This window comes from Ranitomeya variabilis, chromosome 1 (genome assembly GCF_051348905.1).
Source record: "Ranitomeya variabilis isolate aRanVar5 chromosome 1, aRanVar5.hap1, whole genome shotgun sequence".
Taxonomy (NCBI): domain Eukaryota; kingdom Metazoa; phylum Chordata; class Amphibia; order Anura; family Dendrobatidae; genus Ranitomeya; species Ranitomeya variabilis.
In genome coordinates this window covers 847306603-847322206 of record NC_135232.1, presented here as the reverse complement: position 1 = coordinate 847322206, position 15604 = coordinate 847306603, and the positions used below count along the sequence as shown (strand labels likewise).

Genomic DNA, 15604 nt, shown 5'->3' with positions numbered 1-15604 from the left:
CATGAACTAAACCTGCCGCACAACTAACAGTAGCCGGGTAGCGTAGCCTGCGTTTTATCCCTAGACGCCCAGCGCCGGCCGGAGGACTAACTAATCCTGGCAGAGGAAAATATAGTCCTGGCTCACCTCTAGAGAAATTTCCCCGAAAGGCAGACAGAGGCCCCCACAAATATTGGCGGTGATTTTAGATGAAATGACAAACGTAGTATGAAAATAGGTTTAGCAAAATTGAGGTCCGCTTACTAGATAGCAGGAAGACAGAAAGGGCACTTTCATGGTCAGCTGAAAACCCTATCAAAACATCATCCTGAAATTACTTTAAGACTCTAGTATTAACTCATAACATCAGAGTGGCAATTTCAGATCACAAGAGCTTTCCAGACACAGAAACGAAACTACAGCTGTGAACTGGAACAAAATGCAAAAACAAACAAGGACTAAAGTCCAACTTAGCTGGGAGTTGTCTAGCAGCAGGAACATGCACAGAAAGGCTTCTGATTACAATGTTGACCGGCATGGAAGTGACAGAGGAGCAAGGCTAAATAGCGACTCCCACATCCTGATGGAAACAGGTGAACAGAGAGGATGATGCACACCAGTTCAATTCCACCAGTGGCCACCGGGGGAGCCCAAAATCCAATTTCACAACACCATATCTCTGCAGTAAGCTCGGTTCTGCTCCCATTTCTCTGCACTAAGCTCGGTTCTGCTCCCATATCTCTGTAGTAAGCTTGGTTCTGCTCCCATATCTTTGCAGTAAGCTCGGTTCTGCTCCCTTATCTCTGTACTAAGCTCGTTTCTGCTGCCATATCTCTGTAGTAAGCCCTGTTCTGCTCCCATATCTCTGCAGTAAGCTCGGTTCTGCTCCCATATCCTTGCAGTAAGCTCGGTTCTGCTCCCATATCTCTGTAGTAAGCTCGGTTCTGCTCCCATATCTTTGCAGTAAGCTCGGTTCGGCTCCCATATCTCTGAATCTAGTAAGTTCGGTTCTGCTCCCATATCTCTATAGTAAGCTCTGTTCTGCTCACATATCTCTGTAGTAAGCTCCGTTCTGTTCCCATATCTCTGGAGTAAGCTCGATTCTGCTCCTATATCTATGCAGCAAGCTCCGTTCAGTTCCCATATCTGTGTACCAGCCTGTTTTTAAAGCCTGTTATCACTGCTACTTTAATGCAGTGGCCAGATATAAGCAGGGAAAAGGAGGGCCACCGCAACTCAAGGGCCACTGCCTTGTGATTGCCCCCCAGGCTGAAAATTGCCAGCCAGCCCCTGGGCCCAATGGTCTAATTTAAATATGTAATAAAGGATAAAACCTTGAAAAATACAGATAAAAAGTATGATGCAAACAAAAGTGCCCCTAAACACAGTATGATACCACCACAGTGAATTCCTCCACAGTACTCTCTATACGCATGGTATGATGACCCTTCAGTATTCATCCTCCCTCAATCCCCCAGACAAAGAATGGCGACCCCCACCACAGTATGATTCTCCAACTGTAATTCCCACAAAGCCCTCCATACAGTATTATGGCCATGAAAAGTTCTCCATCTACTATATAATTGTCTAAGGGTCACTTCCGTCTTTCTGTCTGTCTGTCTTTCTGTCTGTCTCAGAAATCCCAAGTCGCTGATTGGTTGCGGCAAAACGGCCACGACCAATCAGCGACGGGCACAGTCCGGTGGCAAAATGGCCGCTCCTTACTCCCCGCAGCCAGTGCCCGCTCCATAATCCCCTCCAGCTCACAAAGGGTTAATGGTAGCGTTAACAGACCGCGCTATGCCGCGGTGTAATGCACTCTGTTAACGCTGCTACTAACCCTGTGTGACCAACTTTTTACTATTGATGCTGCCTATGCAGCATAAATAGTAAAAAGATCTAATGTTAAAAATAATAAAAAAAATTAAAAATCATTATATATTCACCCTCCGTTGGCCCCCCGGATCCAGCTGAGGCGTTTACCGATGCTCCTCATGACGCTCCGGTCCCAAGAGTGCATTGCGGTCTCGCGAGATGACGTAGCGGTCTTGCGAGACCGCTACGTCATCATCTCGCGAGACCGCAATGCATGGACTGGTCATCGGAGTGTCGCGAGGAGCGGGAAAAGCCTCGGCTGGATCCGGGGGAGGGTGAGTATATAACTATTTTAATTCTTTTTTTAATTCTTTTTTTAACAGGGATATGGAGCCCACATTGCTATATACTACGTGGGCTGTGTTATATACTACATCTCTGTGCTATATACTATGTGGGCTGTGCTATATACTACATGGCTGTGGTATATATTATATGGCTGGGCAATATACTACATCGTTGTGCTATATACTACGTGGCTTGTGTTATATACTGCATGGGCAGTGTTATATACTACATCTCTGTGCTATATACTACGTGGCTGTGCTATATACTACGTGGCTGTGCAATATATTACGTGGCTGGGCAATATACTACGTGTCTGTGCTATACACTACGTGGCTGTCTGTGTTACGTGGGCTGTGCTATATACTATGTGGCTGCTATATACATACATACATACATATTCTAGAATAGAATACCCGATGCCTTAGAATCGGGCCACCATCTAGTACTAAATACAAACACCACTGATGCATATCAGTGCAGACCTACCATAGAGTTGCACCCTATCAAGGACAATTAGTAAATAACAGGGCAAGACTCCACTATTGATAAATTCCTACAGCAAACCACGGAGTATAGATCCACCCAAAAAAACTCAATTTAAAATCGTAACAGCTCTTTATTTGAAAATATATATAGCATAAAAATAAAACACTTGACAGACAGGTTACATTAATAGTACGTGTATGGCGGACAAAAAGATACTCACAGTAGCACCAGGGAGACAGAAAAAGCCAGTGATTGACCAGGACAGGTGAGAACCATCATGAGGTATATCGTGTATTATTTAAAGTGCATAATGCAGATGGACACCACCACTGCCTGGTGAATCACTCAATGTATTAATATACCAACATATACATACAATGTAATAACAAGCACTCATATAGATGTGTATGGCACAAGTAGCCAACCAAATATACTGCCATATCTAACTGTTTGCCATAGAAGTCGGTACACAGTAACAAAAGAAGGCTAGGCCTGTCTTACCCAAATATCTCGGTGCTGGTGTCAGTCCAGCGGCCCCGACGCGCGTTTCGCGTTAGGCTTCCTCGGGGGGTCGAGGTTCTCACCTGTCCTGGTCAATCACTGGCTTTTTCTGTCTCCCTGGTGCTACTGTGAGTGTCTTTTTGTCCGCCATACACGTACTATTAATGTAACCTGTCTGTCAAGTGTTTTATTTTTATGCTATATATATTTTCAAATAAAGAGCTGTTACGATTTTAAATTGAGTTTTTTTGGGTGGATCTATACTCCGTGGTTTGCTGTAGGAATTCACCATCTAGTACTGTATAATGGGCCCCATATAGTCTTCCATGCAGTATGATGGGACCTTGCATTGCCTTCCATACATAGTGCTCCATATAGTATAATGGCCCCACATAGTGCTCCATACAGTATAATGGGCCCACAGAGTGCTTCATACAGTATATTGGGTCCACATAGTGCTACATATAGTATATAGGTCCCACATAAAAAAAAATTTATACTCACCTCTGCCTGTCTCCCCCCACTGCTCCAGTCTCTTTATGGTGTCTTCAGATCCTCTACACACCACGCCCGCTGCGTTGAGACGTCAGACACAGTGGGGGAATGGTGAGAGAGCTGACGCAACCTCCTCCATCATTGCCTTCAACTGTATCGGCATCTAAGATGCCGTTATAGTTGAAAGTGTGATACTGGGTGGATGACCCGCCTTGCGTTGCTGGCTAAATATACTCGAAGGACCCTGACGTCACAGCCCAAATATACTCACCTGCTGGCCAGATTTGGGCCACGGGCCAGTGTTCGACGTGTGCTCTATAGCATTCACTGCTGTCTAAAAATGCATGCCAAAAGCGCTACAAAAACGAAGCAAATCTGCAATCATTTTTAGACCTACCTTTTTATAGTGTTTTTGACTGACTTTATTGAAGTCAATGGGTGAAAAAACGCTGAAATGTGCGGTAAATTTAAATCTGCACCAAATCTGCAAGTCACAAATCAGCAACGTGTGTATGAGACTTCAGGAATCTTAGTCACTTTGCTGGTATCCAGGAACGCTTCAGGTTTTGTGACAAATCCGCTCTGCAAAAACGCGACGTGTGTAGATAGCCTTACTGTTTGATCATATTTTCTCTGGCTCTTTTTAAAGAAATAAATTGTATTGTTGTACACTGATTTATGTAATTGTTTATATAGGATAATTTTCTTTACGTCCTAAAATGGAGCAACATATATTTTAATTTACAAGTGTTAAAACATACATTTTCACACTTGCTACTGTCCATGAAAGTAACATCTGTTTTCAATACTGAAACTAAAACGTTATTTTTAAGTAGTTGACGGTTTCAGAAAGTGCCCCCACCCCATCTCTTATAGTGTAGTCAGTCTCGGACATCTTCATAAGAAGAGAAGGAATGGAGACCTTGAATGTATTACAGGCAGCAGTCTTGCTACTTTTTGCAGTTTATGTAACAGGTAGGTGAAATGGATATACTTCATTTGTCTCTGTAATAGAATACAACAACTCTTAGCTTAAGCAATACTTAATAAAGCAATGTAAGAGTCTATTTACACATGGAAAAAAAACATTTTTATGATTGAAAAGTTTCTGCAGTATGTGCACAGATTTCTGCTGCTTCTCTCCAGATTGATATGATTGTTGCCAAAATTTCGGCACCATATCGTAAATTTGTGACAATTTTAACTATAAATGTTGCCGTTATTTTAATGCCATCATATCAGCTTCTTGCTAAAATATAGTAGCTAAGCTGGTTTCTGTTTTTGCTTTTCCCCCTTTTTGTTAAGTATGCAGGAAAATAAATTACTGTTACTATGAACACAAAAATATACACTGGACACTATAATTAAAGGGGCTGTCCAGGACTAAACTATTAATTACCTATCCATGACATGAGATTTTTGGGGGTCCATCACTCAGCACCTCCACCGATGTGCTGCTCCAGCAGTGTCAGGATGTAAGTGGAGCGCCCCCACTGCCGCAGGGCCGAGGGGTACCCGGTACCGGGCCTCTCTGTCTCGGTTCTGGGAGTGTCACGGTGGCTAGACCCGGTCCGTGACCCTGCTGAGGGGCATCCAGTGAAAGTTGAGAATGTTGTGGTGTGGTGCAGGTCGCGATGAATAACGAGGTCACCAGGTTGCAGTCTCTTTACCTCTTTACTGAAGGCTTCAGGATCCTCAATCCGGAGTACGGTTAACAGGGCTGTCTGAGACCGGCCGGTCCGATGGCACCTCCAGAGTTCCCTTTGCAGGTGGAAATCTGTGCCTACCTGCTAGCGCTTGTGTGTTGTAGTCCTTCCCTGCTTAGCACCACGGGATAGTCCTCACAACTGTTGTGTCTGTTTCTGAAGTTCCCTCACAACTGATTCTGATGTTCTTCTTCGTCCCCCAGATGATATGGCTAGGACGCTCCCGTATGACGGGTAGGCCTGGAGGTCTTCCGGGACCCTAGAGTCCCCCCTCTCCAACTGTTGCCCCCTATGTCTGCTTAGGTGATTTTGGGTGAGACAGCCCGCCTCTAACTGACTGTCCTGCCGTAGGTTTGAAGTAAGGCTTGGAGCTCAATACTTCCTCGGCGTTTCCAGCCACCGGCTACGCGCCTCAGTAGGATGTTGCCTCGGTCTTGCAGCACGACTCCTACTGGTGTTATCTCCTTGTTGCGTTGATCTCGTTTCTCACTCTTCACAATAAACCTCGCTTCTTATCCTTTCTTGGGGTACCGCCGCAATGAAGTGCAGGCGCGGTCCTGTAACGTTCTTTCTGTTCGCTAGGCCTCTGTCAGGATCCCACCCCTGACAGGGACCCCCCTGAATCTTCCCCTGCAACACCCTCTGCCACAGGATGTTGCCTGGTTCCAACCCAGTCAGCTTCTGACTAACTTCCTATCTAACCCCCAGTTTTACCAGATTGTGAGGCGTGGCCTAATACATAGCACCCTTAGCTCCCCCTGGAGGCCAGACTGTGAAGTGTATTGGTGTCTGTGATACCTGGTCAGGTGAACTCCTTCAGTGCCATCAGACGTACCATCACCCCCCTTAGCGGCGGGGCATCAGTACTGCAATGACCAGGACTCTGGGGCGCTGCACTCCCCCCCGGTTAAATCCAGTACTCCTGGACTGGGAAGAAAACGACAATACATGTCAGCAAAAAGACATACAATTTTGAAATGCAATAACAAGTAAATTTTTAACAGAGCTTCCCTTTATGGGAGGTGAGGACACTTGAACGTTACAAACATGGTTAAATATTTTTAAATAACATACTATAAATAACTTCTATTACCCAACCGGGTATTCTACTTAGTGCAACTTCTGAATAATAATTTAACTTTGCCTCTAAGGACGTATGAGCTGAATCCACTAAAGGCTTACTATAAAACACTACAAGGCTAATCAACTTTTATTCATTTTCCAACTTTACATTCGCAGGACCGCCTGTCTATCTGCCCCAGGCCTACTGCCTCTCGCTCTTTTGCAGGACCGCCCCATTCCTCATCCGGGCCTACTGCCTTTCTCTTTCTATACACAGTATAGGACTTATCAACCTTCTCTCAGTTCAGGATCACTGGGCCATCTCTGTATGGCTCCTAGGAGGACTCACCAATTAACGCCGTACGGGTTCACTTCCTGTCCTCATTCTCTAACACATTATTAAACATTTCCTACAAGCAACTAACTAACTACATATAACTTTTACATATAAATATTATTACTACTTCTCTTAAGGCAACATTATACTTTAAGTGCTATTGGTGAACGTTCCCTTTAAGAGGGAACCAAGTCTCTTGGAGGTAGCGCAACTTCTCAAGCTGCAAGTTCGTGTAAGGCAGGGATTCCTGTACTGTTTCCCGGAACAGATTCTTCGCAAAGAGTCCTTTTTCTTGTAAAACCAGTAGGGGGCACCTTTAAGAAGGTGCAAACTATTTACAAAACAGTTTGTGAATCATTCACCGTCCATGATTCGGCAGTCTTTGCAACATGGGTGAACAAGGAGCAAAAAGGAAAATAAAAGCAAAAATAAAAAGCAATAGGGATCCCGGGTAAACAAAGGGATCCCTTTAAGAATAACCCTGGTCGGGTATTAGCAGCAAAAACAAGCAAGAAGACAGTTAAATGAACTATATACATATCCATGGCATCGAGGTTTACTCTTGCTCTGGCGGCCGTAGCTCCGCATAGACCTCGCCCGGCAAGGTGATCGGCGAGCTCGGGGCCTTTAAGTAGTGCTCCATACCCGGGGCCTGATCCCAGGATGTAAGGCGCTAGAGTTTATAGGTCCCAGGGAGAGGGGGTGCCGCAACGGGGCCTATCAGCAGGTCCTCTGCTGGCGGAGCAGGGTCGTTCTTCATACCTGCTTCAGATGCGGTCCCTCCGGTGCCGATTTGCTCCGTCTCTGCTGGGATCTGGAACGCTGGTTGCAGGGCCTTGCGCTGCGGCATTGTCATCTCCGTTCGCAGCATCCCGCTTTCCGGCAGGGCCTTGCTTTCTGGTTTCGGACCATACGAGGCTGCCGACAGAAGTCTGGTGATGCTCCGGATGAAGGTCTTCTTCCACCCGGCCTCAGTGCTCAGCTGCATCCGCCGGAGTTGGTCACTGAGCTCATCCACTCCAGCCTGCAGGAAGTCAGTATCAGCGGGTGAGGCCTGGTCACGGTGCCCCTCCGGGTAGCTGGGGGAGTCCTCTGCTCCGACCCTATGCTCCGGTTCTGGGCAGCTCGCCATGGCGTCCTCCACATGGTCCGTTCCTTCTTTCTTCTTCCTCGTCCTTTTCCCGCTCTCTCCTTCGCGGGCGGTTTCGTTTCCTCTGCCTCCGCCCACCATTGAGGATCAGGAGGTGGATCTCAGCTGCTGACGGACACGTCCTCGTGGTGCAATAATATTTAGACTGGGCAGCCATCGTCTTTCGCGCTCTTCAGCTTGTCTACGCCCACTCCACGCCCTTCTTCTTCTCCTGCGCTCTCCTTAGCGCTGTAATGGCGGCAGTTTTGGCGGGAACTTCTGGCGGCAAGTGGCAATACACAGTCTTTGCAATAAGTCACAGTCCAAGCACAATAAATCACAGTTCCAAGGCACACATGACCTGATTCTTCAGGCTTAAGTAGATCCTGTTTGTGACGCCAAATTGGAGCGCCCCCACTGCCGCAGGGCCGAGGGGTACCCGGTACCGGGCCTCTCTGTCTCGGTTCTGGGAGTGTCACGGTGGCTAGACCCGGTCCGTGACCCTGCTGAGGGGCGTCCAGTGAAAGTTGAGAATGTTGTGGTGTGGTGCAGGTCGCGATGAATAACGAGGACACCAGGTTGCAGTCTCTTTACCTCTTTACTGAAGGCTTCAGGATCCTCAATCCGGAGTACGGTTAACAGGGCTGTCTGAGACCGGCCGGTCCGATGGCACCTCCAGAGTTCCCTTTGCAGGTGGAAATCTGTGCCTACCTGCTAGCGCTTGTGTGTTGTAGTCCTTCCCTGCTTAGCACCACGGGATAGTCCTCACAACTGTTGTGTCTGTTTCTGAAGTTCCCTCACAACTGATTCTGATGTTCTTCTTCGTCCCCCAGATGATATGGCTAGGACGCTCCCGTATGACGGGTAGGCCTGGAGGTCTTCCGGAACCCTAGAGTCGCCCCTCTCCAACTGTTGCCCCCTATGTCTGCTTAGGTGATTTTGGGTGAGACAGCCCGCCTATAACTGACTGTCCTGCTGTAGGTTTGAAGTAAGGCTTGGAGCTCAATACTTCCTCGGCGTTTCCGGCCACCGGCTATGCGCCTCAGTAGGATGTTGCCTCGGTCTTGCAGTACGACTCCTACTGGTGTTATCTCCTTGTTGCATTGATCTCGTTTCTCACTCTTCACAATAAACCTCGCTTCTTATCCTTTCTTGGGGTACTGCCGCAATGAAGTGCAGGCGCGGTCTTGTAACGTTCTTTCTGTTCGCTAGGCCTCTGTCAGGATCCCACCCCTGACAGGGACCCCCCTGAATCTTCCCCTGCAACACCCTCTGCCACAGGATGTTGCCTGGTTCCAACCCAGTCAGCTTCTGACTAACTTCCTATCTAACCCCCAGTTTTACCAGATTGTGAGGAGTGGCCTAATACATAGCACCCTTAGCTCCCCCTGGAGGCCAGACTGTGAAGTGTATTGGTGTCTGTGATACCTGGTCAGGTGAACTCCTTCAGTGCCATCAGACGTACCATCACCCCCCTTAGCACCGGGGCATCAGTACTGCAACGACCATGTCTGTGGGGCGCTGCACTAGCAGCATACATAACAGAACACCTACAGCTCCAGACATTGGCCAGCGGCTGCTGCTGAGTATTCCTATTTATCTTATGTAAATTTGAATAGTTTGTGTGAGTAGACAGCTATTACTTAGACATTAGTGATGAATGTAATCATTAATACCATCAATATTTCTTGAGTGTATTTGTGGCTCATCTGGGTTTAAGCTATCACATTTGATGCAGTTGCTACATGCTTTTTGGGATGTTAATAGAAGAAGCGAAGAGAGAGGAAGAGGACACATAAAAATTTCAGCTATTTTGGGGTATTAACCTGATCCACCTAAAACAAAACTCATGCATCAACTACACTAAAATAAGACTGGACTATAAACCAAATAATTTTAGTGAATTAATATTATAGAGATGATCAATCAGTGTCATGAATATCCAGTTGGCACTACAGCTCTCTCCGACCCTCCTTGTTTTAGAGATGACATTGGTACCATCAGGTACCAAAGGCATTAACTGATTGCAACCTCTACTACACCATGACTCAAGCCAATTTCGGAATAATGTGAAAACCCAGCCAAACGAAGAGGACCATTAATAGAAATCTTTATTAAATACAGGATAAAAACAACTTTTAAAATAAAAAATAGATGCTGAGTGAATATACTAGCAGAGTGTCCAGTGGGGGGGATAATAACTAGTACGCCCTAAGGAAGTGATGTAATGTATATATTTAATATATAATGACCAAAAATGTTGTATGTATACATGATGCTGTATAGATCAGTGATAACCATATATAAAAACAAATGTCTAGGGTATAGGGACTACATCCTGACAGCGTTGAACAGACTACCTCAATGTATCAATAAGAGTACAGTATATAACTACCATTCAAAAGCTGCCAAGATGAAAACACACACATATATAGAGCTATACAGTACAAAGAACTATAGGCAGAATGACATATTATACTATTCACAAGTGTGGATAGGTAGCTGATAGCAAGGAGCCAGAAAAAAATGTTACCTTAGCGGAAAGCAAGGAGGTATACCTGTTGTGAAATTGGATTCTGGGCTCCCCCGGTGGCCACTTGTGGAATTGAACTTGTGTGCATCATCCCCTCTGTTCACCTGCTCCTATCAGGATGTGGGAGTCGCTATATAACCTTGCTCCTCTGTCAGTTTCTTGCCGGTCAACAATGTAATCAGAAGCCTTCTGTGCTTGTTCCTGCTACTAGACAACTCCCAGCTAAGTTGGACTTTAGTCCTTGTTTGTTTTTGCATTTTGTTCCAGTTCACAGCTGTAGTTTCGTTTCTGTGTCTGGAAAGCTCTTGTGATCTGAAATTGCCACTCTGATGTTATGAGTTAATACTAGAGTCTTAAAGTAATTTCAGGATGATGTTTTGATAGGGTTTTCAGCTGACCATGAAAGTGCCCTTTCTGTCTTCCTGCTATCTAGTAAGCGGACCTCGATTTTGCTAAACCTATTTTCATACTACGTTTGTCATTTCTTCTAAAATCACCGCCAATATATGTGGGGGCCTCTGTCTGCCTTTTGGGAAAATTTCTCTAGAGGTGAGCCAGGACTGTCTTTTCCTCTGCTAGGATTAGGTAGTTCTCCGGCTGGCGCTGGGCATCTAGGGTTAAAAAACGTAGGCATGCTACCCGGCCACTTCTAGTTGTGCGGCAGGTTTAGTTCATGGTCAGTATAGTTTCCATCTTCCAAGAGCTAGTTCTCATATATGCTGGGCTATGTTCTCTCGCCATTGAGAATCATGACATATACCATGCAGGATGGAGCAGAACTTCCCCCCTCACCCCGACGCACGTTTCGCAATTCAGCTTCTTTCGGGGGTGCCACACCATATAGCTTTAAACAAAGCCTTCATTACATTTTATATTATCATGTGTATATTATAAATAATTTAAAGGTTGTGTGTCACCCCCAAAACTGAAATTGATCTATTTAGACATTCATTTAGTCATCCTCTATAAAATCATACTTCTATTGCAAATTTTAGGAATTTAGTTTTATATAAAAAGTTTTATCATATATGTTAATGAGTAGGGTTGAGCGACTTTCATTTTTTTAAGGTCGAGTCGGGTTTTGTGAAACCCGACTTTGTCCAGAGTCGAGTCGAGTGCAGTCGGCCGATTATCGCTAAAAGTCGGGGATCGACTGAAACACGAAACCCAATGCAAGTCAATGGGGAAGCATAGTCGGCAGTGAGTGGAGGCCAGGAAAACACCTACAGTGCCCATTTTAATGCCAAAAACATCCATTCTTGTTTCTGAAGCTTGTCAATCTTAATTAACTTTATGATAATAGTTGGGCATTGGAAATTGGGGGACATTTGGCAAAAGTTGTGGGGGGTAGGGCTGGTTCAAGGTTTTAGTGGGCACAGGAAACGTAGACTACGTCACGGCGGTGGAGCAGTGAGAGGTAAGTATGTCAAGTTTGCAAGTGCTGTGATCCTAAGCAAGCAGGGGGGCCCACTCATTGGCATTGGCACTGGCACAGGGCCCCTCAAAGTACAGCGGTGTGTTTGCACGGCGGGGGCGCCTAACACCAGCAGCGACACTTTTGCGTACTCTGAGGGGCCCTGTTATGACCCCAATGGCGAGGGTCTCAGAGGAACGTGGAAGTCTGCAGAATACAAAAATCCAGCTCATAGGGCAGTGGCAACTGGGTTGACCATATATCTACTCCTAACGCCAACACTAGAAGTAGCCGGGGATCATTCCTACGTTGATTCTAGATGACACGCGCCAGCCGGAGAATCTAGCTACCCCTAGTAGAGGAAAACAAAGACCTTTCTTGCCTCCAGAGAAGGGGACCCCAAAGCTGGATAGAAGCCCCCCACAAATAATGACGGTGAGGTAAGAGGAAATGACAAACACAGAAATGAACCAGGTTTAGCACAGAGAGGCCCGCTTACTGATAGCAGAATAAAGAAAGGTAACTTATATGGTCAACAAAAACCCTATCAAAATCCACACTGGAAATTCAAGAACCCCCGAACCGTCTAACGGTCCGGGGGGAGAACACCAGCACCCTAGAGCTTCCAGCAAAGGTCAGGATATAGATTAGGAACAAGCTGGACAAAAATACAAAACCAAAACAAATAGCAAAAAGGCAGACTTAGCTGAAATAACTGGAACCAGGATCAGTAGACAAGAGCACAGCAGACTAGCTCTGATAACTACGTTGCCAGGCATTGAACTGAAGGTCCAGGGAGCTTATATAGCAACACCCCTAACTAACGACCCAGGTGCGGATAAAAGGAATGACAGAAAAACCAGAGTCAAAAAACTAGTAACCACTAGAGGGAGCAAAAAGCAAATTCACAACAGTACCCCCCCCTTAGTGAGGGGTCACCGAACCCTCACCACGACCACCAGGGCGATCAGGATGAGCGGCATGAAAGGCACGAACTAAATCGGCCGCATGAACATCAGAGGCGACCACCCAGGAATTATCCTCCTGACCATAGCCCTTCCACTTGACCAGGTACTGAAGCCTCCACCTGGAGAGGCGAGAATCCAAGATCTTCTCCACCACGTACTCCAACTCGCCCTCAACCAACACCGGAGCAGGAGGCTCAGCAGAAGGAACTACAGGCACAATGTACCGCCGCAACAAGGACCTATGAAATACATTGTGAATAGCAAACGACACAGGAAGATCCAGACGAAAAGATACAGGATTAAGGATTTCCAATATCTTGTAAGGCCCAATAAAACGAGGTTTAAATTTGGGAGAGGAGACCTTCATAGGAACAAAGCGGGAAGAAAGCCATACCAAATCCCCAACGCGTAGTCGGGGACCCAAACCGCGGCGGCGGTTGGCAAAGCGCTGAGCCTTCTCCTGTGACAACTTCAAGTTGTCCACCACATGATTCCAGATCTGCTGCAACCTATCCACCACAGAATCCACCCCAGGACAGTCAGAAGGCTCCACATGACCCGAAGAAAAGCGAGGATGGAAACCAGAGTTGCAGAAAAAAGGCGAAACCAAGGTGGCGGAACTAGCCCGATTATTAAGGGCAAACTCAGCCAACGGCAAGAATGTCACCCAATCGTCCTGATCAGCAGAGACAAAACACCTCAAATAAGCCTCCAAAGTCTGATTGGTTCGCTCCGTCTGTCCATTAGTCTGAGGATGGAAAGCAGACGAAAACGACAAATCAATGCCCATCCTACTACAAAAGGATCGCCAGAACCTGGAAACGAACTGGGATCCTCTGTCTGACACAATATTCTCAGGGATGCCGTGCAAACGAACCACGTTCTGGAAAAACACAGGAACCAGATCGGAAGAGGAAGGCAGCTTAGGCAAAGGAACCAAATGGACCATCTTGGAGAAGCGATCACATATCACCCAGATAACGGACATGCCCTGAGATAGCGGAAGATCAGAAATGAAATCCATGGAGATATGTGTCCAAGGTCTCTTCGGGACAGGCAAGGGCAAGAGCAAACCGCTGGCACGAGAACAGCAAGGCTTAGCTCGAGCACAAGTCCCACAGGACTGCACAAATGACCGCACATCCCTTGACAAGGAAGGCCACCAAAAGGACCTGGCCACCAGATCTCTGGTGCCAAAAATTCCCGGGTGACCTGCCAACACCGAGGAATGAACCTCGGAAATGACTCTGCTGGTCCACTTATCCGGGACAAACAGTCTGTCAGGTGGACAAGACTCAGGCCTATCAGCCTGAAATCTCTGCAACACACGTCGCAGATCCGGAGAAATAGCTGACAAGATAACTCCATCTTTAAGAATACCAACAGGATCAGCGACTCCAGGAGCATCAGGCACAAAGCTCCTAGAAAGAGCATCGGCCTTCACATTCTTTGAACCAGGTAAATACGAGACAACAAAATCAAAGCGGGAGAAAAACAATGACCAGCGGGCCTGTCTCGGATTAAGGCGTTTAGCAGACTCGAGATACATCAGATTTTTGTGATCAGTCAAGACCACCACACGATGCTTAGCACCCTCGAGCCAATGACGCCACTCCTCAAATGCCCATTTCATGGCCAACAACTCCCGATTGCCCACATCATAATTTCGCTCGGCAGGCGAAAACTTCCTAGAGAAAAAGGCACAAGGTTTCATAACAGAGCAACCAGGGCCTCTCTGCGACAAAACGGCCCCTGCCCCAATCTCCGAAGCATCCACCTCAACCTGAAAGGGAAGTGAGACGTCAGGCTGGCACAAAACAGGCGCCGAAGTAAACCGGCGTTTCAACTCCTGGAAAGCCTCCACGGCAGCAGGAGCCCAGTTAGCTACATCGGAGCCCTTCTTGGTCATATCCATCAAAGGTTTCACAATGCTAGAAAAATTAGCGATAAAACGACGGTAGAAGTTAGCGAAGCCCAAGAACTTCTGAAGACTCTTAACTGACGAGGGCTGAGTCCAATCAAGAATAGCTCGGACCTTGACTGGGTCCATCTCCACAGCAGAAGGGGAAAAAATGAACCCCAAAAAGGGAACCTTCTGTACACCAAAGAGACACTTTGAGCCCTTAACAAACAAAGAATTTTCACGCAAAATTTTAAAGACAAACCTGACCTGCTCCACATGCGAATCCCAATTATCAGAAAAAACCAAAATATCATCCAGATAAACAATCAAAAATTTATCCAGATACTTCCGGAAAATGTCATGCATAAAGGACTGAAAAACTGAAGGCGCATTGGAGAGCCCAAAAGGCATCACCAAGTACTCAAAATGACCTTCGGGCGTATTGAATGCGGTTTTCCATTCATCACCTTGCTTAATGCGCACAAGGTTGTACGCACCACGAAGGTCTATCTTGGTGAACCACTTGGCACCCTTAATCCGGGCAAACAAGTCAGACAACAGCGGTAAAGGATACTGAAATTTGACAGTGATCTTATTTAAAAGCCGATAATCAATACAAGGTCTCAAAGATCCGTCCTTTTTTGCCACAAAAAAGAATCCCGCACCAAGAGGGGAAGAAGACGGACGAATATGTCCTTTCTCCAGAGACTCCTTGATATATGAACGCATAGCGGTATGTTCAGGTACCGACAGATTAAACAGTCTTCCCTTAGGAAATTTACTGCCTGGGATCAAATCTATAGCACAGTCACAGTCCCTATGAGGAGGCAGTGCACTGGACTCAGACTCACTGAAGACATCCTGATAATCAGACAAATACTCCGGAACTTCCGAAGGCGTAGAAGAAGCAATAGACACAGGCAGGGAA

The 15604-nt window shown here is 46.4% G+C and overlaps 1 protein-coding gene and 1 long non-coding RNA gene across 2 annotated transcripts in view; one reads left to right on the top strand and one right to left on the bottom strand.

Moving 5' to 3' along the window:
• LOC143787666 (uncharacterized) overlaps positions 1 to 15604 on the bottom strand; it is a 186494-nt gene that overhangs the window by 78101 nt on the left and 92789 nt on the right. The window lies entirely within an intron of this gene.
• Positions 4524 to 15604, top strand: part of JCHAIN (joining chain of multimeric IgA and IgM) — a 30135-nt gene continuing 19054 nt past the window's right edge. The window contains exon 1 of the mRNA XM_077276568.1: positions 4524 to 4599. Coding sequence (XP_077132683.1) covers positions 4539 to 4599 — 61 coding nt within the window. The 5' untranslated portion in view covers positions 4524 to 4538. The remainder of the gene's footprint in view (positions 4600 to 15604) is intronic.